General features: G+C 47.0%; 1 protein-coding gene across 1 annotated transcript; it reads right to left on the reverse strand.

The window, feature by feature from the left end:
* Positions 1–11,531: 11,531 nt before the first annotated feature.
* Positions 11,532–19,567, reverse strand: LOC130107303 (inositol hexakisphosphate kinase 2-like). Its single transcript, XM_056273835.1, has 6 exons — positions 19,484–19,567; positions 18,785–19,329; positions 16,061–16,295; positions 14,753–14,937; positions 13,857–14,032; positions 11,532–13,611 (listed from the first exon to the last, which is right to left on the reverse strand). The coding sequence occupies exons 2-6, from the start codon at positions 19,050–19,052 to the stop codon at positions 12,970–12,972; spliced, it is 1,506 nt and encodes a 501-aa protein (XP_056129810.1). The 5' UTR covers positions 19,053–19,329; positions 19,484–19,567; the 3' UTR covers positions 11,532–12,969.
* Positions 19,568–26,178: the final 6,611 nt, after the last annotated feature.

Below are 26,178 nucleotides of genomic sequence, written 5' to 3' on the forward strand. Positions count from 1 at the left end.
ATGACCTGTTGCTTTGACCTCTGTTATTATGAAGTATCTGGAAATATTTGCAATATCATATATAAAATACAAAATTCCTGTTACTCTTGACCCATTACAGTTAGCCAACTGTTCCAACAGATCTGTGGATGACGCTATCTCACTTGCTTTGCATACTGCTTTAGTACACCTTGAAAAGAAAAAGGCCTGTCTGAATGTTGTTTATTGATTACACCTCTGCTTTTAATGAAATTGTGCCATCCAAACTGGCGCTGAAACTCAGAGGTCTTGATCTGTGCAACTCTATCTCTAATTGGCTAATTGATTTCCTGACAGACTGTGTCAGACTGTGAGAATAGGTAAAACATACTCATCCACATTAGTGCCTAGGACCGGTGCACCTCAGGGCTGCTGTCTCAGCCCCCTGTTGAAAGGTCTGTTTACACATGACTGTGTTGCCGAATATGACAACAACAGCATCATTCAATTCACAGATGACACCACAGTGATTGGACTAATAAGCGACAGTGATGAGAGGGCCTATAGGAGGGAAGCGGGAGATTTAATCACATGGTGCTATGATAACAACCTCTCTCTAAATGTCAATAAGACAAAATAAACAATTGTTGATTTTAGAAAGATCAGAGAGAATCACATTCCTATTTCCATCAATGGTTCATCTGTTGAAGTTGTGGACAGTTTTAGATTTCTCGGTTTACACATCCATGGTCTCTCAACACCAACTGCATCCTGGAGAAGGCAAAGCAGAGACTGCATTTTCTCCCATCAAATCACACGCCACCAATCTCAATAATAGTTTCTTTCCACAGGCAGTCAGGTAGCTGAACAGCTAACGCACCCATATGCACCTTACATTGTTGTGCTATCATGTACTTCTCTATATTGTGTATATAATGTATGAATTCATGTGTGCACAGTGGCATGGTGGCCCAGTCGTTAGCGCTGTCACCTCACAGCAAGAAGGTCCTGGGTTCAAACCCTGGGGATGTCCAACCTTGGAGGTCGTCCCAGGTCATCCTCTGTGTGGATTTTGCATGTTCTCCACGTTTCTGCAGTGGGTTTTCTCCGGGTGCTCCGGTTTCCTCCACCATCAAAAGAAACATGTATGTTAGGGTTTATACACCTAACTGGAGTTGGTCCTTGGGCACAGCATGAAGGCGGCAGCCCACTGCTCCTAGCTACACACATATAGGATGTATTAATTTGCAGTAAATGAATTTCCCCAAGGGGATTAGTAACGGAAATTTAATTTACATAGTCTATGTAGGTCTTTTGTGTTGTCTTTTGTTTTGGGGGGGATGGTGTGTCCTGTGTCCTTTATCCTTGTGTCCCTTAGGCAGAGAGAGCCAGAGCACAAGAATGTCATTGTATTCCAATACACATGACAATAAAGTTCATGTGGGCTATTAAATATATGCATGCATCAACGCAGGGTTAAAGCCAATCTGATCTTTCATATAAATTCAGGCATCATTGTCCTCACCACAGGAGTTTTTTTCTTGTCTTTTCTGCATAATCTCTATGGGCATGACAGGGGATTGTAACAAAGAGAGGTATTTTCTCTGCTATTACCTAGGCATCTTTCTGTCTGTCACTCATTCCCAGCCATATCATCGACCTATTTATATAACTGCCCGTGCAGAGGCTGTTGTTGATGACGGCTTGATATGATACCTCAATTAAACACCTGTCAAACAAAGCACCCCTAGCCACAGTCCCATGGGAAAAGCGAAACACAGGGCCACCTTGGACACAACCGCACTGTTGTTGGTTCACTATTTCACCGGATGAAGCTGCAGCAGCCACAGCATGTCTTATGTAGTGCATGACACTTTGATGGAAGACAGAAGATGAATTGGGAGATGATAGTTGAGATAGTATGGAGATGTCGAAGCCAGGACATTTGAATGGATGCCCTGACATAACTTCAATGCTAAAATGCTTTCATAAGTTGTGTGTTTAGTGCCGTGTGGGTTTCTACACTGCATGTGTATGGGCTTAGGAGTGAGTGTGGATGAGAGAAATATAGAGTCAGAAAGTGAGTGACTAGTGGTGGTGAATGAGTGTTTGAAATAGAGATGAAGAGATGAGTATGTGGGTGTGTTTATGCAAGAGGATTTAAGCTGTTGTAGCAGCTTTTATCCTTTGGATTTCATGTGAGCGTATCAGCCAATGTGGTGGTGTTGATAAAATAAACCACGCAAACACGCACGTGCGCACACACGCACACACACAGCAAGATTTGCTGAGGCCAGGGCGTCCGGGTATGGGGTGCCGAAGGTAAAAATTAGGTTAGCATCCGGGTAGCTTGGCATTCTAGTCCGTTGCCTACCAACACGGGGATCACCGGTTCGAATCCCTGTGTTACCTCCGGCTTGGTTGGGCTTCTGTACAGACACAGTTGGCCGTGTCTGCGGGTGGGGAGCCGGATATGGGTTAGTGTCCTGGTCACTGCACTAGTGCCTCCTCTGGTCGGTTGGGGCACCTGCTCGGGGGGGAGGGGGAACTAGGGGGAATGGCGTGATCCTCCCACGCGCTACGTCCCCCTGGCGAAACTCCTCGCTGTCGGGTGAAAAGAAGCAGCTGGCGACTCCACGGAGGCATGTGGTAATCTGCAGTCCTCCCCGGATCAGCAGAGAGGGTGGAGCAGCAACTGGAACGGCTCGGAAAATAGAGTAATTGGCCGGATACAACTGGGGAGGAAAAGGGCGGAGGGTGGGGGAAGATTTGCCGAAGCCAAGGCTCGCAAGGTCTAATTTTAGTATAGCGATCTAAACTGTGCCTCTGCCATACACATTATAGCCTCATGGCATATGATGTACCACAATGAGAATCCATGAAAGAGATCCAGCACTGTTCTGATTACTCTGGACGTAACAATACAGCAACAGCCCAAGAACCCCTTCATATGTTCCCCCCCTACTAAAGCTGAGCTGATTAGGGAGAGAAATCAAGACAAACCCAACCAATGTAAATAAATAAAAAGAATACATTCAAGGGAGAGGAAGAGAAAGACAGAGACAAAGGCGAAGGGAAAAGGTAGACATTTTTAACAGTATATTATGTTTATTATTTTTGGGTCTCCATAATTGACCTCTTATTGTCTTGTCTTATCTTTTCACTTTAGTAACACAAGACAGAAGACAGAAGACCATAAACAACTTCTCCAATTTGTGCAGCAGCAAGCAGGTCCAGTATGGAGATTCTATCAGAGGACCTGCTGGAAAATCAAGGTCAATGATGACAACCAATGACCAATCTTCCATGTGAATAGACAATGAAGTACAATCTTATTGTACAGAGATATTGTTAATGAAAATGAGATTTTACAGTGGTTGCATTTATTAAACCGAATATGTTTTGTTGTGTTTTTTTACTGATGCGAGTCCAGATGTCTGGACATCATTGCTGTGTGAAAACTGGTGAAGAGAAGACGTTACAAGTAGGTCTTTCTTAGATAAATAAGGATTGAAAAACGGGGAGAACTGTTATGGATCGCCCACCCCGCGCCGTGGCCCGCCCACCCCGCGCCGGCAGCCAATCGGCTCGTCAGGGCCGGGCTTAGTCATCAGGGCTGGGCTTAAGTTTGGTGGCCTCCCACGCGCCCGTTGTCAGTTCGTGTTGTAACCTCCACGCAGTAGCGGCTACTCTCCCCTCACGGTCCTTTTCTCTCCGAACTCACCCCAGCCCTTGGTTCATGTTTTCCCTTGCAGTAGTATCCTGCCGTGTTCCCGTTTGGATTACCCGCGAGTTTTTTCCCCTTGGACTTTCCGTTTTTTCCTTGTCGCTCATTGCCTTCCTATGTTTGACTATTTGTATGCGTAAGGAATAAAGTACGCCAGTTTTCGGCTAACCCCATCTCTGTCTGCTGTCGTGCGCTTGGGGTCTTCCACAAACCCTAACAGTACGAACTGACCATGACGACCCCAGCCGACACAGAGAGCGTACCGGCCAGCCCGCTTCGAGCGGCTCTCATCGGACAGATCCAACTGACTAACTCCCACACCCAGCAGCTAGAGGCGGCCTCCGCCGCGGTGAGAGAGCTTCAGACTCGGGTCCCGACCCTCCAGGCCTGTGTGGGTAACCTAACGAGGCAGCAGGCGGCATTGGCGAGCCAACAAGCAGAGATCCTGCGGCAGTTCCAAACCATCACGGCGGCTCTCACCATCCAGCCGCCGGGCCAGCCTGCCCCTGGAGTCGTGGGTAACCTGCCCCCTGGGCCCGCGGCCCCAGTTAACCCTGTGGGGCTCAACCCAGTTCCCCGGGAGCCCTGCCTCTCCAGCCCACGACCGTTTGATGGCGACTTTGAGACCTGTGCCACGTTCATCATGCAGTGTGAGCTGGTCCTCCTGCACCAACCCAGCATGTTCACGTCTGATGCTTCTTTTTCGTGAAGAAGAAGGACGGGGGCCTCCGACCCTGCATTGACTATCGCCAACTCAATGAGATAACCGTCAAAAACAAGTACCCCCTTCCTCTCATGAGTTCCACCCTTGAGCCCCTCACCCAGGCTACAGTCTTCACTAAGCTGGACCTCCGGTGTGCCTATCATCTGGTCCAGATCCGGAAGGTGGACGAGTGGAAGACAGCCTTTAAGACACCCCGGGGTCATTATGAGTACCTGGTCATGCCGTTCGGCCTCACCAACACCCCAGCGGTATTCCAGGCTGTCATGAATGACATTCTCCGCGACATGCTCGACGAGTTTGTGGTGGTCTACCTCGATGACATCCTCATCTTCTCCAGGACGCTCGAGGAACATGTCCAGCATGTCCGCCGGGTACTCGAATGTCTCCTCCGGAACCGGCTCTTCGTCAAGGCAGAGAAGTGCCCGTTCCATTCCCCTTCCATTGACTACCTGGGCTTTGTCGTTGAGAGGGGACAGACCCGGGCCGACCCCCGCAAGATCCAGGCTGTGGTGGACTGGCCCGATCCCACATCACAGAAGGATTTACAGAGCTTCCTCGGGTTTGCGAACTTCTATCGGGGGTTCATCCGGAACTACAGCTGCGTGGCAGAACCTCTCACCAGGCTGACCTCCCCCTCCCAGCCGTTCATCTGGTCCCCGGCAAACCGCTCTGTGTTCCAGTCCCTCAAGGAGAGGTTCACCAGCGCCCCGGTCCTGCTCCACCCCAACCCCAAGAGGCAGTTCATCGTAGAGGTGGACGCTTCGGACACCGGGTTGGGGGCTGTCCTCTCCCAGCGGTCAGCGTCTGACCAGAAGGTCCACCCATGCGCCTTCTTCTCTCACCGGTTCCTCCCCGCCGAGGAGAACTACGATGTCAGGAACCGGGAGCTGCTGGCAGTGGTGGCTGCTCTGGAGGAATGGCGCCATTGGCTGGAGGGGGCGGAACAGCCGTTCACCATCTGGACGGATCATAAGAACTTGACGTTCATCTGGGCAACCAAGCGCCTCAATGGTCGGCAGGCACGGTGGGCTAGCTTCCTCAGTTGGTTTGACTTCACGCTGACTTATCGCCCCGGGTCCCGCAACACGAAGGCAGACTCCCTGTCCTGACAACACTCGAGGAGGGAGCCAGCTACAGAGGAGCCGACTCCCATCCTTCCTGAGGCCAGGGTGGTTGGCGTGGTCACCTGGGGCATCGAGACCGTGGTCAGGCAGGCATTGCGCTCCCATCCCGCCCCGAGCCACGTCCCTCCACGCCGCCTATTCATCCGGGACGCAGTCCGGCCCCGGGTTCTCCAGTGGGGCCATGCCAGTCAGTTTGCTTGCCACCCGGGTGTCCACCGCACCTTCACCTTTCTGGCTCGGCGTTTCTGGTGGCCCACCATGAGGAACGACGTCAGGGACTTCGTAGGGGCCTGCTCTGTCTGTGCTCGCAGCAAGGCCTCTCACCAGGCACCCGTGGGTCTGCTGCAGCCCCTCCCAACTCCAAGCCGGTCCTGGTCCCATGTGGCGTTGGATTTTGTCTCCGGACTGCCTCCCTCCCAGGGTAACACTGTGATCCTGACAGTGGTGGACCACTTCAGTAAGGGAGTGCACCTGGTGGCCCTCCCCAGACTCCCATCGGCTTCTGAGATGGCGTACCTCCTGACGAGCCACGTGTTCCGTCTCCTTGGCCTTCCCCTGGACGTCATCTCGGACCGAGGGCCCCAGTTCGTCTCCCAGGTATGGCGGGCCTTTTGTAAGGGGTTGGGTGCCTCTGTTAGTCTCTCCTCTGGCTATCACCCACAGACTAACGGACAGACAGAGAGGATGAACCAGAGCATGGAGTATGCCCTCCGGTGTGTGGCCGCCAAGAAGCCCAGCTCCTGGAGCCGGTTCCTCCCCTGGGTCGAGTATGCCATCAACTTCCTGGTCAGCTCTGCCACTGGCCTCTCACCTTTTGAGGTGTCCCTGGGCTACCAGCCGCCTCTCTTTGCTGCGCAGGAGTCGGAAGTGGCGGTTCCCTCCGTGCAGGCCCATCCGAACCGGTGTCGTCGCGTCTGGGAGGTGACCAGAGCTGCTCTGCTCCGGGCAGCTGAGCGCGCCAGTCGGGGAGCCAACCAACGCCGGTCCCCAGCACCTACGTACCAACCAGGCCAAAGGGTGTGGCTGTCCTTGAAGGATCTCCCGCTTCAGTCCACCGCGAAGAAGCTGAACCCCCGGTTTGTCGGGCCCTTTGAGATCAGGAAGGTTCTCAGCCCTGCGGCGGTGAGTCTTAAGCTTCCGGCTTCCTTGAAGACCCATCCCGTGTTTCATGTGTCTCGGGTTAAGCCAGTCTCCCACAGTCCTCTGATGCCTCTGGCCCCGGCTCCGCCTCCCCCTGAGATCGTGGATGGGCACCCCCAGTGGAAGGTCCGCTGGCTGCTGGACGTCCGGTGCCGAGGATGGGGGTTCCAGTATTTGGTGGACTGGGAGGGCTATGGTCCGGAGGAACGTAGCTGGGTCTCCCACCAGCTCATCCTGGACCCTGGGCTGCTCAGAGTTCCATCATTCCCATCAGGACAAGCCGGGCAAGTCGCCTGGTGGCTCCCGTGGAGGGGGGGGGGTACTGTTATGGCTCGCCCACCCCGCGCCGTGGCCCGCCCACCCCGCGCCGGCAGCCAATCGGCTCGTCAGGGCCGGGCTTAGTCATCAGGGCTGGGCTTAAGTTTGGTGGCCTCCCACGTGCCCGTTGTCAGTTCGTGTTGTAACCTCCCCGCAGTAGCGGCTACTCTCCCCTCACGGTCTTTTTCTCTCCGAACTCACCCCAGCCCTTGGTTCATGTTTTTCCCTTGCAAAGTTTCCCCGTGGAAGTATCCTGCCGTGTTCCCGTTTGGATTACCCGCGAGTTTTTTCCCCTTGGACTTTCAGTTTTTTCCTTGTCGCTCATTGCCTTCCTATGTTTGACCATTTGTACGCGTAAGGAATAAAGTACGCCAGTTTTCGGCTAACCCCATCTCTGTCTGGTGTCTTGCGCTTTGGGTCTTCCACCAACCCTAACAAGAACAAGGGATGTGGAGGGCCCCCTGCCCATGTTTGGCTTAGGCCCCAAAATGACTACATCCATTCCTGACACACACAGAAATACATGTGCACAACAAATACACTACTGCCAAGCTGACTGTCTCTGTTTCTTAGGATAAAACAGTGTGCTAAATAAGAAATGTCAGTTTTGATTCTGCAGTGTACAGCGGATCTCAAGAGAGACAATGACACTTTCCATAAACACCAGGTAGGCAAATGCAGGGCTGAACTAGGACAGTGACATCTGATATGGTCTGGACCATCCTGGACTTCCCATACAAAGTTGACAGTAGCTACACAGAAAGAGAGACGGCAGTATAAATTTTAGGATAGCTATGGAATGGAGATACGCTGTCTTTCAGCAAGGGCACACAATACATTTGAATGGATGTTTTTGAACGTTCTTCACAGACTATAGCAGATAATGAAGGATGCTGCACGGCGGCTGCCCACTGCTCCTAGCTACACCGTTAGGATGGGTTAAATGCAGAGAAAGAATTGCCCCACGGGGATTAATAAAGTAGTAAAAAAAAAACTAAAATAAATAATGAATGAATGATCTGCTAAGAGAAAAGAAAATGACTCAGAAGTTCTAAAAGTCAGTGTTATATACGACGGTGTGAAATGTCGAAAACACAACCAAATGAAATTCCTTTTGCACCATGTTTGGATGGGCAGCTCAACTGGCATAGCATGGCAATAGCAGCATACATGTAGATTAAGATTAAGTTTCCTTTATTAATCCCCTTGGGGAAATTCGGTTACTGCAAATTAACCCATCCTAGCTGTGACCTGAGTAGCTAGGAGCAGTGCAGTGAAGCTGCCGTCTTCATGCTGCGCCCGGGGACCAGCTGCAGTTCTTTCCCCATTGCTTTGGTCAGGGGCACAGAGAGCAGTATAAACCCCAACATGCATGTTTCTTTTTGATGGTAGGGAAACTGGAGAAAACCCTACACAGACACGAGGAGAACATGCAAACTCCACACAGAGGACAACTTGGGATGACCCCCCCCAATCTCCCCGGTTGGACAACCCCATGGTTTGAACCCAGGACCTTCTTGCTGTGAGGATACAGCACTAACCGCTGGGCCACCGTGCTGCCCAGGGTGGGATAGGGGCTTGATTCTAATTGAGGCTGCACATAAAATTGTATTAGGAGCTTTGGTTAAAGCAATGACCACTGTATTTAATTCATACATCGTCATTGTCACTAATATCAACATACTGCGGAAGAAAATTCACTGCAGCTGTACATAGCAGTGCTTTTCTGTACTTTTCCACTCGGTGCAGAATGTTTCATGACCACGAAAATAGAGGACATTCCCATGCCAGTTTATCTCCTTTTTTGATATAGTTTGGATTAGGTGCTCCTGTTCATTCAAATAAATCAGTAAAGTTTCCCTTTGTTTACTTTGATGAATAAACTCATTCACTTCCCTATCTTAGTCAGTGGAGCTTACTCTGACTGACCTACTCCATCTGTATACGCTCTACTTCGTGCACACTGTGTGTCAAATAAAGCTTCCCTGAACAACAAATTACCTGAGCGTGAGTCATGTTTCCTCAACAACACAGCATATGTACAGTGGGTGCAGTTTTAGATGCAGGTTTTTAAACAAGCGTATCATGGACAAATTTAATCTACCAATATACGTCACCATTGAACCTGAGACAAGTTCCTGAGAAAGAACCAACGTAGATTTTTTTTTCTTTAAAAAAATAATCAAATAAATGCAAAAGGCAGATTGATATCATATTGATATCATATTCACAGATATCGATCATCAACACTATGAGCCCAACGGTTCAAGAAATCTAGGACACCATTTCATTCTCAGCGTGATAGCAAAGGCTAAAACAGATACTATGCTGCTGTTGCCATAGCGATTTCCACCACTGTTACGCAACTGGTCTACTTGCAACAGTAACCTTACAAAGCAAGAGGAGGGCAATGTGTGCACACTTCCATTCTCACACAAGTAAAGCCGTATGCCCGCACAAGGAAGGCACACACACACACAGACACACACACACACACACACGCACGTACACACACGCACACACGTGCGCGCACACACACGTAGGTGTAGTACCATGTGCCATACCGCATATTTGGTGACAGAAGTAGATTATTTGGATAGGAGACATTAGATTTGAAGGGTCCGCTGACCCTGAGGCTGTTACACAACAACAGCTACAGATCCCCCTCCTCCTGTCCGGGGGGGGGGGCTTGTCGCCCTCTTCTCTCCTTCCCTTCATCTATCAATCTTTCACTCTGCAATCATGCAACAAAGCCACATCAAAAACATCCTCTGCTTTTTGACTGATGGTGGCTATGAAGCTTTTTCTAGCAATCGCAGTGTCATACCGAGGCTTTAAACTGGTTAGGCCACTGTGGGATCATAACTCACAAACTTGTAACCATTGACCAGCAAGTTGCCCTCCAAGAGACGGTCTTCAAGGACATTACCCCACTTAAGACGGTTCAGCCTGTCACTGTCTGCCTTTCCTGGCTTAGCAAGGGGCCCTGTCCTAGTTTGCAACATAATAAGTGGGTTACACTAATGGCTGTTACAGAGAACATCAACAAGCTAAACTATCAAGTAATTATAAATGTTATAGTTCTACGACAACAGTAAGGTATATTCCAGAGTGAGTGCTTGAACTACACTTAAAGAATGAATAGAATCGAATCAAATGGAATAGACTAGAATATTAAAGGGGCAATCCATGGTGGCATGTGCCATCGTGGCTATGTGGAGTGCCTCGGCAACACGAGAGCTCTACTGACACATAGCATATTTTGCCATTGGTCAACAGTGTGAATTTCTTTGGGAAATAGAAACAACTGAAAGCCTCAAAGGGAATTCGAAGTGGTGCTGCATCAGCTGGTTTCTCTCCTTCCCAAGTAATAAAGCAAACAACGATCCCAAAGTCTGACCGAAACAGTGGCCACTGTTTGAATCAATTGCACAATATACCTTCAGGCACTAGTGGTGGTCCTTGGAGGTAGAAGGTGTATTAAAACATTATACTAAAACAAAAGCACTGCTTGTGTCAAGGCAGTGCTTGATTTAAAATAAATTTTCTCAAAAGTAAAATACAGGCCCACTAAAAAGAATCGTTCAATCTTCGCAAAAAAAATTAAAATAAAATAAAATAAAATAAAATCCTTACACTTTTGTGCATATTCTAAAATTCTGTGCCCAAAAATGTGTAGATCACCCACTGGATCATGTTCATTTGTCAACCATATTCACAATGCCACAGTACCACTTATGGAACTCCATAATAATTATTTTACTTTGCATGACAACCTCTGAATGTAGGACTACTTGGAAAAAGGAGATAATAAATGATTCAGAATTGCTTTACCATATAGCCTAAAATGGCTCATGACTCCAAAAATCTACCAAGTATAATAACCAGCGTAGGTGTAATATTTATGTCCCACCTTTGGTTTATATCCCAGATTGATGGTGAATAAAAATAGTACTTTCTTTTTCAGATTAATGGTTAAACCCAAGCATATTCCAGGGAAGGCACACAGTGATGCTAATTGCCCCTGCACACTGTTGACACAACAGTTGGGTGACCTGGTGACCTGGGTGGCTGTTAAAGAGCTATTCTCTGAGCATCCCAAAGCCTGTGACTCACACATTTTCCAGGGAGCAGACGACTGACTTGGACTCAGTAATTGGCTTATTCATCCATTCCCTCAGTCTCTGCTTTGGACTGGCTGGAGGCTGGACAGAACTAGCTGAGACACGATCTTCCTTTTTCAGCCCAGGGTGACCTCACATCTGAATGATCTGTGTGTGTGTGTGTGTGTGTGTGTGTGTGTGTGTGTGTGTGTGTGTGTGTGTGTGTGTGTGTGTGTGTGTGTGTGTGTGTGTGTGTGTGTGTGTGTGTGTCTCTCTCTCTCTCTCTCACACTCTCTCTCTCTCTCACATGCTCTTTGGCTGTCACACCAGTCAGCCTCAGCCTGTCAGAACAAATCAGTCTCTGTCATCATTGCAACGAAAACACAGTTATGGCTTGAGATAAACAAAGCTAACGCTACAGATGTACAGAAGGAGGTTCTTTATTACCGCTATACTGCAGCATCACGTAGCAATAAATACATGCTTACACATTTCAGGTCAGTCTACAGTGAAAATAAACCGATAAATGCTGAGATTAAAGTGGTTTTTCATAGTTTGTCTAGAAGATAGAGCATTCTTCTCGATGAAATTCCCGAAGTGTTCGCCTGAGTTTAGAGCTCTTAAATGCCGTCGAACTACCCGGCCATTCGTTTAACCTGTGCTTTGGATATTTCTGTGCTCAGTAGGTTGGGGTGAGACCGAGCTGCAACTCCATGGTGATAATAGATCAAGTCAACTCATGCACTCCAGCGTATCAGTGAGGTATCAGTCTGTCATTATGAGCTGTCATAACTCGTTTCCTTGTAACCCCAACACAGACGCGCGCTCACACACAGCAACAGACTTCCCATCTTGTACATCTACATGAAATTTGCCTGTTGCCAGGTTCTGCTTTGTGTTGTATTTAGTGGAGGCCTTGTTCCTGCCTCCATCCTGAAGCCACCGAGGCAACGTTACGAACGACAGGAACAGCCATTTTAGCACAAACGAAGTCTTTATTTCTCCTCCAACCAACTGTGGACAACACAGATATACAAGATAGAGGTATCTTAAAATGTCAAATAACAATGTTTATTAATGTCATTATTGTAACATTAATCACGTGGAATGTTGCTCCTTTCGTTCATGTTTTTTTTTTTTTACATTTTTAGTTTATTTTAAGAAACATGTCAAATAAATAAATATCTCTATATCATCTGGCTCTGATACTTACATGAATTTAGTCCCTTTGAATGAAGGAGGGATAAGTAAGGAGGGATAGTAAAATTAACACGTGGAGGAGAAAGGAGGGTGAGATAGGACTTTACCTTTCCTCCCAACGCTCCTGCTCTCCCAATGAATCCTGACTAATTGGCAGTACACAGAAGCATTGCAGAGCACGTAAAAGTGCGCGCACATCTCAAACAACCGGTGCTTTCTTTGGAATGGAACAAGGTCAAAAACATGCTCGCTGTCCTAAACAGCTTTATAACCGCTGTCTAATTCAGTTTCTAAACCATGAACTGGGTTAAAAGGTGTTGAAAAATAACAAGTTAGACGATAACAGATGAAGAAGCACTGAGTCCGATGAACATGAGCTCATCAGGTGATCTTCTATGCAGCCCTCGTTTCTGCCCTTTCTCCTTCGGACGAACAAATAGAACAGAAACACCACGAGAAGCACCAATGGCGGAAAAGGCAAGACCTCTCGGAAAGGTTGTTGATGTGACTAAGGGAAAGAAAAAAAACTTCTCCTTTATTGTAATCCCTTCCTGCTGTTTTCCGCCGAAGGGCAAAAATAGAGAGTGTGTAAAATGTGTGCAATTGTGCAACTGTAAGTTTGTGTGTCTTTCTGTGTGTGTGTGTGTGTGTGTGTGTGTGTGTGTGTGTGCCAGTCTAGTCTGTACTGTGGTCCTCCAGCTGAGAGATGATAGTGATCAGGTTCTGGAGACCAAAGATGTAACCGCTGTCCTGGCCCTCATGGACCACACTGTCCTCTCCGTAGTGGCGGCAGGTAGTGTGGGCAAAGTCTATCATCCTCACATCCACCACCGGGCTGTGGGGGTCTGGGTGGGCTGGGCCATGCCGGCTGACACCCGGGCTACCACTGCCGCTGTTACTGCTGCCACTGGGGCAACCGCTGCCACCGCCGATCGATGTGGAGGGGCTGTGGGGGAAGTCAAGGGCACCCGCAACATCGTCGTCATCATCCTCCTCCTCAGCCTCCTCTTCCTCGTCCTCCTCTTCCTCTTCCTCTTCTGAGAGGCCATCCTCGGTGTGTCGGTGCGTGTGCGTGCGGTGCGGCTCTCCGTCATAGATGATGAGTAGGGAGCTGGAGTAGAAGCGGTAGGACTCACAGGCCTCCAGTGCAGCCTGCATCTCTCTCAGCCTTCGTAGCACCGGGGAAAGGAGCTCGCGGCGCAGGTGTTGCCCGTTGTGGAAAAACTGGAATAGAGCCTCCTTGAATCCTGGAAGGGTCAGCTTTCGGCCATGGTACTTGTTCATAAACATCAACTGGCCTGAGTCGGAATGGTACACCTGTTATAGGATAAAGGATAAAGGTTATAAATCACTTGAGTATTATTTTCCAGAGTTGGTCTTCTAAAAGAGGATTAGAAATGATGGCTACAAACTCCCTCGACCACACACACTCAAGTTCACTGTGAAGCAGAATCCTTTTCATCTGAGGTCACAGCCCACAGTAAACTAACCTGTCACACCAGGGAATAAAACCCTGGCATTCACAACAACCTGATAGCATCTGGTCTTGGCAGGGAGCCTACCTGCATACCACAGAGGCGGACTCCTATTGAGGCCGACGTGCTTTGCTGACACTTGCGGATTTGCACGGCCTTCTTCTCCTCAGAGGCGTCGTCCCCGTGCTGCCGCGTGCCCATCTTCAGGTCCAACACACATGGCACTGTGTGGCGCCATGTCAGGTTTTCCAGTAGGATGAATTCTGAGGAACTGGGGTCAAGGAGTGCCAAGCGGAAGAGGGTATGGACTTTATCCTCGTGAGTATTTTGCAATAGACATGCAGCTTATGACACAGCTCATCAATCAATCCAAACCAAAAGTCTCTGCTGCTGTCATGCATCTATTGTATCGATCTGGATTTCTACCATCTTAACAATACATGTAATAGTGTGTTAATACTGTCAACTGGCCACAACCCAACCCATGTTTGGCAACTGGACATCAACTGGAACCATGAATTATTGTGCAGTTGAAACAGCAAAAGAAGGAAAAAAGCTTTTTAGTCCGCTACCATTTTTTTTACAAGTGATTATTCACTGCACACATGTTGTGCATGCATAGCCTGCACAGGTCAGGGTAGATTATCATAATTTAATGCTTAGGTAGCTTATATTTATTAATTGTAACTTTATTAATCTAAAACGTTTTTTTTTTCATTGTATTAACCTGATCACTGTACAACCCGTCCAAACGTCACCAACAAGATTTTTTTTTTCCAAACTGAACCCACGGGTGATGCAGGTCCCACAAACTGTGGCCACCTGCACATCACTACGACAAGCTAAAATAAAGTGCTAAAGGAAGCCAATGCCACAAGGCAAAGAAAGTGATACCACATTCCTAGGACAGATAACTAGCCTCTTACGCTACTTATAAGCATGCCTGTACACAATACTCTGGTCAGTTAAAAAAAAAAGGATACTGTATTGATTGCGGTGCTTGGCATTCTCCTTCATTCTTTGCAGATGCTGCTGGTGACACTTGAGGCTCCAGGGGTTGTGTTTAAGCTGCGGTACAGCGTTGGTGTGGCTACGCTCCAGTCTGTAGGAACGCACCTCAGCCTGCTGCAGCCACTCTAGTTCAACATCCTCCTGGAGCTTTTGGCCACTAGAGATAGAAAGATAGAGAGAGAGAGAGAGAGAGAGAGAGAGAGAGAGAGAGAGAGAGAGAGAGAGAGAGAGAGAGAGAGAGAGAGAGAGAGAGAGAGAGAGAGACTCATCAGATTTATATACAGTACTGACCACAGAGCTGCAGTGTGATCATGACAGCACAAAGGATGACGTTAAACAACAGCTCGCCTAAACTAAAACTGAGTGAATCTGTATAGTGAAGCCATGACTTCTACTGGTTGTGTGTGTGTGTGTGCGTGTGTGCGTGCGTGCGTGCGTGCGTGCGCGCGCGCGCGTGCACCGTTTTTAAGAATTTCTCACTCTGGGTACTGGTGTGTTTGTGAGCTTGGTTGGATTGTGTCATTTGGGCAGCAGAGTGGAAAAAAACAAGTTGGTGATCCAACGTCACACTCTATATTAGGAGGTGCCCCGACGGATTTGAAAGTGTGTCATTCATTTAACGTCATCGCTCTATCTAAACAGAAGTGTTCACCCACCAACCCCTCACTGAGCCTTTCTTCTTCTCTAAGGTCAGGCCTGACTGAGTCAAAGCTGCCAAATGTGTGTGCTTTGTGTATATGTGTGTGTGTGTGTGTGTGTGTGTGTGTGTGCGTGCGTGTGCGTGTGCGTGTGCATGCGCACAAGCAAGCAATGGCTTTACATAAGCCTGGGGTGCTCTCATCCCGTCTGTGCCAGCCAAGGCCCTGGGATCTGCCGCTTGCGGCAACTAGCGCCTATTTACATGAGGTCACATTGTGTATGCTATTGTGTGCGTCTCATCACACCGTCTCATCTTATCAGTGTGGGCTTTGTTTTATTTTTTGTTTTTTGTTTTTGGCTAGTCCATTTTTCTGTTGTCATGAGGACAACAGCTTCAGTGGTCTGAGGGAAATTGGGGAGGGGTGGGGGGTAACACGTCACAGTTAGGTAATGGGATGTGTTGCATGACAGCTGCTGTAACATCTGTTGACAGCGATTAAATGAGCCTCGTGTCAGCATGAAAGGGACTCATATCGCGTTGTTCTGTACGTGTGAAAGGTCCCCGAGGGCTTGTTTGTGCTTATCAGGTCTGAGACGACGGATGTCTGTGCCAGATGTTGGACGTTTGTCCCACACTTCACCTCTTGTCCTTGTCTTTGCGGGAGTGGCGGCCCCGGCCGTCTTTGCTGTAGTTTTCATTGTCAACAAGCTGGGTGGATGTCATCTTGTTGCCCCACTTGAGCATCTTGCTCTTGGGCTCGCAGTCGGCCGAGGGCTCCTTGTTGTCCGAGTCTCCGGCTGGGTCGCTGTGAAGTGGGTAGGCGATGAGGCACAGGTTTCCCTCCTCATCCTCCTCGAAGCTGACCGACACCACGCCTAAGGGAGAGCGAGAGAGAGCGAGAGAGGGAGAAAAGAGAAAGAGACAGGGACATACAGATAGAGGAAGAGAGGGAAATAGAAGCAAAATTGTAAACCGCCTTAAGACATGTGTCATGGGGGCTGTGCGTTTTGCTTCCTCTGACAAAAAGACCACCAACCCCCCGCCATCACCAGATGAGATAGGAAAAGCTACAAAGAGCTGAGCATCTCTTACCCCATCTATGTCTGCTCTTCACCACAGTTACAATTACAGAGCAGTTTGTGTCTGCAGCCGCCTTTGTTTGAGACACCTGATAGAAATCCAACAAAACCTTGACAAGACTGTGATAGACAGGGAAGATAGGACAGAGATACCGAGCTTCTTATAACAAAGAGGGGGAGCAAGCAAGACGCTGAGAAACAAGAGAGAGGGGGGACAAGATTGAACTCAATATATTCTCACATTAATTTGCTCGGTGACTTTTCTCATTCAACAATCCTTTTCTCTCTCTCTCTCTCTCTCTCTGCTCTCTCACTCTCTCACACACACACACACACATACACACACAAACACACACACAGAGCAACAAAATGTAGTAATTATCAAGCTTAATTTTGTAAAGCATGCAGCAGCAAGCAGAAAAACAACTCCAGCCCAAACACAAATGACAGAAGGCTACAGAAATCTCGGCATAATGACATTTATTTAAGACATCAAGTTAATCACAAACAGAATGACTGGCAACAAATGAAAGAATATCCACATCTCACACAGCAACCATTATAGCGTCACCCAATGAGAGGAAAATAAATGCAACTGCCTCGTTTGAATATGATACTGACAGGCCATAATTTCAGCAACAGAGAGCAAATGACAATTATTCATCTTAATGGCAAAACAATTTCTCATGCTGCAAGTTACACCACGTCCCTTCCCTCCACCTTCTGAGCCACAATACTGTTGCAGGACAAGCCAAGGCAAGAGAACATAATGTAGCTAAATTATGACTTTATGCAAATGCTAACATGGGAAAAAGAGGCCCATGGCAGAGCAAGAGAAGGAAAAAGACAAAAAAAGGAGAGAGTGAGAGAAAGAGAGAATAAGGACGGAGGAGGCAAAAAATCACAGCATCCTTTGTTTCCACATATAATTGTGCATCTTTTTCACTTTTTTTCGTGGTGTTCCTACATGAAATAACACAGGCAGCAGGCAGTCCCTCTTTAAGACAGTCTGTGAGAGGAAACTGTCTAATGTTGGCTGATGTGCAGGCTCACCTTTCACTTCTCCATCAGGGACAAAAAGGGGAAACAGCTGCACTGACCCATAAGGCAGTAAGAAATAACACTTCCTACTCACACCACACGGCATGGTGTGGGTAGGAAGAGGAGGACACAGTGGCCTCGATCAACAGTCAACCCAACAGGGGTCTTTTTAGGACCCTGCAGTTTCTTTTGCCATCTGAATGTCAGCCTTACTGATGCCACTTACTGATGCATGGAGGATTTAACCCTTCGTTTGCTTTGAATGATTGATGAAAAAAAAAACGCCAAGCTAGTTAAGATTTTTGGAAAGCATATTTGTGAATTGTAGGTGTGAAACAATATGTGTGACGTAAAACAAAGCATGTGTTTCTTTTTTTTGACTTGGCAGGACACACAAGTTAAACAAGTCTATCAACTCCCTATGAGTGTGTTGTTGTGTGCGTCACAGTGAAGTGGCAAAGTCTTTTCTTTGTTAGACCGCTTGTTCCTTTCGGATCCCGATACGAGGATGAGGGGGTAGTCCATTAGCTCTGCTGACACAGCCAGGCCTGCCCTTGTGATAGCCCTCATGCAGCTGTGTAGATCTCTCTCTCTCTCTCTCTCTCTCTCTCTCTCTCTCTCTCTCTCTCTCTCTCTCTCTCTCTCTCTCTCTCTCTCTCTCTCTCTCTCTCTCTCTCTCTCTCTCTCTCTCTCTCTCTCTCGTCCTTCGGATATGAGCTAGGTAGTCGCTCGCCTCGTATCACTTTCACCCTGCTGGCAAACACATACCAGGGCTGGCTGCGCAGTTGGGAGAGAAACACAAGCTCCTACCTGGCCGCTTACCAGACTTACCTGTTTTCTTAACCTGGCCTCGCACTCACAGGCCACCCAGAGCTCCAACCACGGTCAACACGGACCCACTTCTCTGTGCTGCCTCCTGTGGGTAGGCCCTTTATAGCACATGCTGCTCCTGGCAGACACCTAAAAAAATGTCTGTGTAGTGGTAGGGAGCTCAGCACCCCCCCCCAAAAACATTGACTCCTCCTAACCCCTTATATGCCTTGTAACAACCGCGTTGAGAGCCCAAATCTATCCTCACTTAGTGTTTATCAATAGGAGTACATAGGGGGGATGAGAGAGAGACAGAGAGCGAGAGCGAGAGAGAGAGAGAGAGAGAGAGAGAGAGAGAGAGATGCACACCGCAACACAGAAACAACAGCTAAAACACAGGCAGTGAGTAGTCGGTAAAGAGCAGTCTCATTTACCTCTGTACTGGGGGGTGAACTTCCTCATGGCAGCAGGCAGGCTCTTGTAGAACTGGTGCTCGCGGGGGATGAGGGGCTTGCAGATGGTCTGCTCCCCAAAGCGCAGCACACAGGAGTGGCCCCCTACCTGGTGGACAAAGGGCTCAAGCATGACCCCTTTTTCCGTATAGCACTGCTGGCGCTGGAGCTGGCTCTGCTGATGCTGCTGCTCCCGCTTTTGCTCTGTGTCCACGGCCTCCTGGGCCTGAGCCTCCACTGCCGGACTCATCCTCCTCTAGCCCCGACCACACTATTGCGGGCATTAGCCTCCTCGCGTATGCACGAACACTGTGGTGGGGGCCGCTGTAGCTGGATGTGTGTGTGTGTGTGTGTGTGTGTGTGTGTGTGTGTGTGTGTGTGTGTGTGTGTGGGTGGGTGTGTGTGTGTGTGTGAAGGGGATCAGCGCCAGCACCGCAGAGAGAAGGATAAATCCTGATTTTGTTGCGTTACAATCTCAGGATGTAGCGGGTTATTCTGGTCCCTCTCTCCAGATACGTTTTCGGAGGCTGCAGTGGTGATGAAAACAGAAGGGTAAGGAAGAAAAAAAAATAGAGATGTGGAGAAATGGCTCACTGTCAGAATATTGTTAAATTCCTTGTTTTTCGCCTGGTTGTATGCTGGTTCCTGCAGCTGCGTAGAAAGGCCCTATTGTGTCCTTACAGGTTTCGTGAGGATCCAGGCTGGAGCCGCAGTAGTGGGAAGTGCAGCTAGAGACGGGTCCCGCTTGTGTCTCCTCTGCAGACGGAAATCTATCTGACAACCCAGCTCTGTCTCAGGACTGGTAAAGCTCTCATTAGCTGACACTAAGCCCACCCCTCTCAGGCATGATCCACCAATCAGGAGCAGCCGGAGCAGGTTGTTGGGTGGTAACCCTTTGAGGGGAAGGAACGCACAAACAAAGACGGGGAGGAGGGAAAAAAAGAAGCATAAAAACAGTGAGGGGGAGCAAAGCTGAACTCAGCTGTTTTTCTCTCCGTGTGACAGGAGGATTTCAACAACCTGACAGAAGAGAATTAAGCTCTCCTCACATAGAGAAATGCAGCGGGGAGGTCTGAGAGAGTTGAGGGGTAGACGGACACTGACCGGTGATAAAATAATGCATGTGCACATTGCCCGCATGCAATGCAAACAACCCAACAGGCAGTCAAACACAAATCCAATACTGGTGACGTGCCAGGGCACAAAGAAAATGTGCGCTGGATGATAAACGGCCTTGACAGCACGTGATTTTTTTTGATGATGGGTAAAGTACGGTGCAAAGTAAGGACACCTTCTTCCTAATGGTAGAAATTAAACACAAGGAAGTCGCAGCAGCTTGGCCAGAGGCTCTTGTTTTGTTCCACCCTGGCATGTTTTCCTCACAAATTTTACACTGCATCGTGACACAAAGCCGTCTTTGTTTACTCTTTGATCATGAAGTAGAGTTCAGAAATAGCCTGTTGTGAATTTACCATGGCTTAATATTGGGTCAGGCGTTTCTACCCAGCTTTCAATATCTTATTATCTCAGTAGTAGTACCATTTGGGATCGTATTGGGGTGATTCGAGTGGTAATTGTTTGTTTTATGTTAAGTAAGCCAACGGAAATACTTTCCCCCCCATCTCACAGCAATTGAAAAAATCAGAAATAATATATCCTACACTTTTATAATCTTAATGAACAGATCAAACTCAAGGCCATTAAGCTTTTCAAATGGGCCTTGACACATTTCCCACTTCTTCCTGTTTTGGCTTGTTTCCTGTTTCCCTTGGGCCACCACAGCAGATAGTTTCCATCGTTACCCTGCGAGGCCACAGCACCAGTGGCAGCCGTTGTTAACCTGGGCCTCAACTGATCTGGTATGGTCTTGTCAATCCGCATATTGATTTGGCAAAATTTTATGTCAGATGCCCTTCCTGACACAACCACTAACCCTATGGATGGGGGTACAGGTAAAGTGCTGGATGCCATCCCAGTATTCATGGACTTGCACCCATGCCTGTCGCCATTGACACATTTCCCGCTTGTTTAATCAAAACTTTCAAGGACTTTCACACAAACACAATACTTGGCAACAATGTATTCATCCAATACCTTGAAGTACTTAAAATTATGTCATCGATCCCCAGATTCCCTTCACCACCACCCCAACCCAAAATTGCACTGCAACGTTCATTCGACCACAACGCCTTGTTATTTGGGGGGGACACCACCAGAAATGAAACTATGCCTTGAGGTAAAATAAGCACTCATGAGTGTCCTCGGAATCGCCCTGTTCTTGTTGTTGTTGAATATATTGCAGGTCTACACTCAGTCCTGTTCACTACGCTCTGCCAATGAAAGGCGCCTGGCATTTCTGCCACAATGGGGCCCTAAGTCACAAGCCAGACTCTTCTCTTCTGTAGTTCCCTGGTGGTGGAACGAGTTACCAAACTCCATTTGATCCATTGAGTCCCTCTCCATCTTTAAGAAGCTAAAGACCCAGCTCTTTCATGAACACCTCCACACCTGATGGTATTAATATGTTAAAAAAAAAAAAAAAACACTGCCATGCACCCTATACATTGCCTTTGCGCACTGCCTGTTGACGCCTATGTCCTATCGGACTTGAACCTAGTTTTTTGGCACTTACTTGCATCTTGTTGCCTCCTGACTAGATCCTGGCTTGTGTTGTGTTAACTCTCAGATATACATCCCTTTAGATAAAAGTGTCTGCTAAATGAAATTGTAACAAATTGTAACATTGTAAGTTGTGCATAAAAAAAGTTAAATGCTTTTATGGGAGCAGGTAGTAGAGAAGATTAGTTTGCCCATGGTAACAGAGGCAAGGACATGTTGGGGGCAATGTTGAGAGCTCGTGCTGAGGCCTGAGTGACTCTAATCCCCGACTTGCTCCCTCCCCGTCTTGACACAGATTACCGTGGCAGGCAAAATAAAATTTTATCAAATCAGTCATTCACAACTGTGTCCATTCGTGTGTGACCATCTTTTGACTTTTTTTTTTGGGACAAAACTGCCAATACAAAGTACAATATTGAGATATGTTTTTTTTGTTTTTATGTGCACATGCAGGTATGTAGGCTCTCCTATATAGCTAAATGAGAAATAGCCATACCTCTTATGTGCACGCAGGTGTGTCTGAGCATATATCTGTGTATTTGTGTTTAATGCAGTTGGATGCTGGCTGGTTGTGGAAAACCCAGAGTCAGAAAGCCCAACACTAATCTCACTAATCCCTCCCGTTGGAGCACAGGACAGGGAAACTGGGCCAGGGCAAATGAGTTGGAAATAAACGATGTCACACTTAAACCAGACTATCTATGTATACACAAACGTAATGATGCTCGTGTGTACATAAACACACAAATATGCTTTAGTGCACGTGCACTAAAACAGAGAAAAATAACTAAATGTTTTTCTTGCCTTGAAAAAAAAAGGTGTTGTGAGCAGAGAAGTGGACTGTATATTTAGACATTTTTTAAAAATATGAAATCAAAACCCCATCTATGAACTTTGATAATTTGAAAACAACAATTTGTCATAAAAATAACAAGTGTGTGGCAGACTTGCACACACCAAAACCTCCCACTAAGATCCCCATTGGACTACATCTGAACAAAAGCAGTGACACAGAAACACGCCCAACTCCCTCTACCTCTTGGTTAAGTTTAGGTGTGGCTCAGGGCTACTATCAGGGAGGGTGGCCATCCCCTCTGGTGGGAGGAGTTGGAGGTATTCACAAGTCTGCCACCAGATCCCTCTCTTAATATTTGCGTTTGACAAATAAAAGCATACCCTACAGTGGCAAATAAGTAGATGGCAGTAAATTCTAATGAGTTAATGGTATCTGTATTATTTGATATACAGATCACTTTATATGAATTTTTTAACTTGCAAAATGGGAGGTTCGATTGATAATTCTTAAAAGACAATGAACAAACAAGCTCATAATCCAACGTTTCTGCTAACCAGCTAGCCTTGAAAGAAATGTCAACATGAAAACGGGAATATGAAAGGAGGAGGTCTATGCGTGATGTGGACCTTTGTGTAAATATGATTGCTGTGGCATTTTGGTCTCTGAGATCCTGGTAGTTTTAGGAAAGAATAAGTATTAATATAACTAAAACATAGATGCTCAGAGCATTAAAGGGCTGCTGAAATTTCAATGGTTAATGGCGGCCATAGTTTTCCATCAGTCAAGCTAACCTTGCAGAGTCTGGTGTGACAGTTGTTCAAGATGAAACATAATAAATGTGATTATGAACTGTCAAAAAATAGCTGAGCATTTTTCTTATTGCAGCACCTCCGCAAGGCCAAAATAGCATACATTTTGCATGGCAACTAGTCACCAACAGGCTAGTCACCTGTTGGTCGACTAGTCAACTAATTGGACCCATACCTAGTCTATCACAGCTTTGATCCAAGGGGTCTATGTAGTTGCGACGGGACACAACAGGATTATATATAACAATGTAGGTAGAGACATGTCATGACTCTTTCAACATATGATTTCTACAACAGCTGACATGCTTGCATGTTTGGAACTGTGCTGGCAGCATGTGACTTATATGATGTAGCTTTCTCAACGCAACAAACTCTACAATTCACCACAGCTGCTACTGTTAATAATTCTGTTGCATCCTGTCTCAATTTAGCAACTTCAAATCAGACTTCAGAGCTATAATTGGACTGGCCACTTTTTGAATTGGCCTAGATTTTTTTAAATCAGTATCAGTGTGGCCACATCTAACCCCCCCCCCCCCAAAAAAAGACCCCAATGTGATCTATTTGCAGTGATTGGTTTGGGTCCCGAGTCTAATCAATAAAGTCTTCAGGCAGGATGGAATCTCTGACATACAATGCACCAAATGAAAGTTATTTGACTAGCACATTTAAAACAGAATGCAAGAACAGAATGGCCACACTGATTGATTCGCACGAAGTGATGCTGTCATAAAGTAATGGGACAGCTGGCTGGTGTGAAAATGCAGCCCTAAAAGTTTAGAAACCAAATTATAAATAAAAAAGAATCATAGGCTCGGGGCATCTGTTGGGAAGCGATAAGTTACATCAGAAGATTACAATGGGACATCAACATAACCTAAGCTGAATGTCTTCAGTGCAGAGATGGGTGGGTGCATTGTAAGACAAGATGGGCCTTGGGAGGGTGGTGTCTGTCATGTGCCTACTACGTGTGGCCAAGGGCACAGACAGAAGGCAGGCTGGGTAATTTGAGTGGGGCTAATATGAAGGTGCTGAGCAAAGTTGGATGAAAGGACAATTAGAAGGCGGGAGAGAAGAGACTGTGTAGGGGTGTGGGGCACAAAAAAACAAGGACGGCACATGTATGAATACTGCTGCTGCTACCTCCAATGAGAACAACCATTTCTGGATGCCACAATATCTCCAGCAAAAAACACATTGCTTATGCTCAATATTTTGACAGGTTCTCAGCACTAGTGTTGACTGTGCTGTTTTTCTTAATGGTCACCTTGTCGTCTGGAAGAGCCTTAAAAGATTTAGGAGCAGACAAATAATCTCAATGAGGTGGCATGAGACTGGATTTACCTCGTCTGGGGCAGGATGAATTGAAGCCCAAATTTACGGGCCTGTGAGCCCATGCATACACAATCAAGCATAATATAACAGACCTGTGTGGACACAGACATAAAAACTATCACATGCAAACAGCTCAAAGACACATAACATTAACTACCACAAAAAAACATACATGCACATAAACACACACACACACACACACACACACACACACACACACACAACATCACAAAAATACACTCACTCCCTCTGCTGACCTGGCACCTGGTGCTGGCCCTGTGGGAAAAGGCTGATCTCACCTGTATGGTGATTTGCGAAGGTCACTTCCCAGGCTGACTCACATCACACCTCATGAGATAAGCCTCCTAACAAAACCCTCAAAGGTTACCATACACCTGTAAGTCCCCACTAAGACTATCACCCACTGCTGACTGTTTAGGCTACTGAAAGAATATTAATATGTTGTTCTGCTCAATGCCCTTCACAGAGACAGGGGGACTCCATAAGGGTAAAGATTCACACACTGCTTGATAAGGAAAGACCAGCAGTAACACAAGTATATGTTCCAGTCCCAGTGAGAGTTTAAAGGGGCGTGAATGAATAACTTACCAACGCAACACGTGTTTTATCGTCAACCTGGTCTGCCTGTCTGTCGAAGTCTAGCTGTCTCTATTTTGTGCATAACTGAACCTGCAAATAAGGCTGACCCAGAGGGAGCGAGACTGGATATACAGGAACCAGAAACAAACAGGAGAGACTTGTATGAATGTAAGCCACAAGGAGGACAGCAAGGCAGAGTTTGAACTAATCCATTGATAAGTAATGAAAGATTTACTTTTTGTAATGCCCTTACCATCATGGGGCTGAATAACCAGCAGTCCACATGAATAATTTGTGGTCCGTGCATGGCTCCGAGGTATTGTTGTAGTATTATATAAGAATGCATTGGAAAGACTGTCAGGAAAATTGGTAAACTGCTGAATTTAATCATTTGCACCTGTCTCTATAGTGATTTCCACCATCAACTGCCAAGTAGTTTTCTTTCTCTGGGTTCGTATAGCCACAGTGTATAATGCTTCGATGATTATTGAAAATTGGTACTATATAGGTTATAATGTCAGTATTAAATCAATCTTTGACAGTATTGATGGGAGGCAGGTAGGGGAAGTGCCAGGCTATGGCCATATGGCCATAATGCATATCAGTATAACAACCGCCTGTGTGTGTGTGTGTGTGTGTGTGTATGTGTGTGTGTGTGTGTGTGTGTGCATGCGTGATTGTACTCAAATTCAAGCTTTTTAAGTTAGGGGGACTCAACATCAAAGATGAGATCATTCCACTTACGCACACACCCCATCCTGGATCCAGCCTGACATCTCCTGTCTCTTCCTGTTCCCACCCTGTCCCTGGCTACATCCTTCCCATTTCCAGGTAACTTGAACCAGCCAGTGACAGAGTCTTCTAGCAAACAATATAAAGCATCAAAGGGCGGAGGAAAATAGTTGACAAATGAGACAAGAAATAAAAACACAATGTGCATTTCTCAGCTTGATGTAGGCCAGGAAGAAAGCCAGCTTAGATGCTTGAGGTCAATGCTTGAATTGAATAGTACAACAGAAATGGTAGAGCTAGGTTACAGCCCATAAACATCAAGGGAGGGAAGGGGGACAGAAGAGCTATGCCCCCCAGTCCAGCTTCTTTGTTATCTGAGGATCTTTTGGCAGTGATAAGGTAGACTCAAACATCCAATCCCTTATTTAGGCTTTTAACACTGCCAGGAACAATGGAAGTTCCCCCAGAACAATTTTGGCAAAGGG

This window comes from Lampris incognitus, chromosome 2, assembly GCF_029633865.1.
Source record: "Lampris incognitus isolate fLamInc1 chromosome 2, fLamInc1.hap2, whole genome shotgun sequence".
Lineage (NCBI taxonomy): Eukaryota > Metazoa > Chordata > Actinopteri > Lampriformes > Lampridae > Lampris > Lampris incognitus.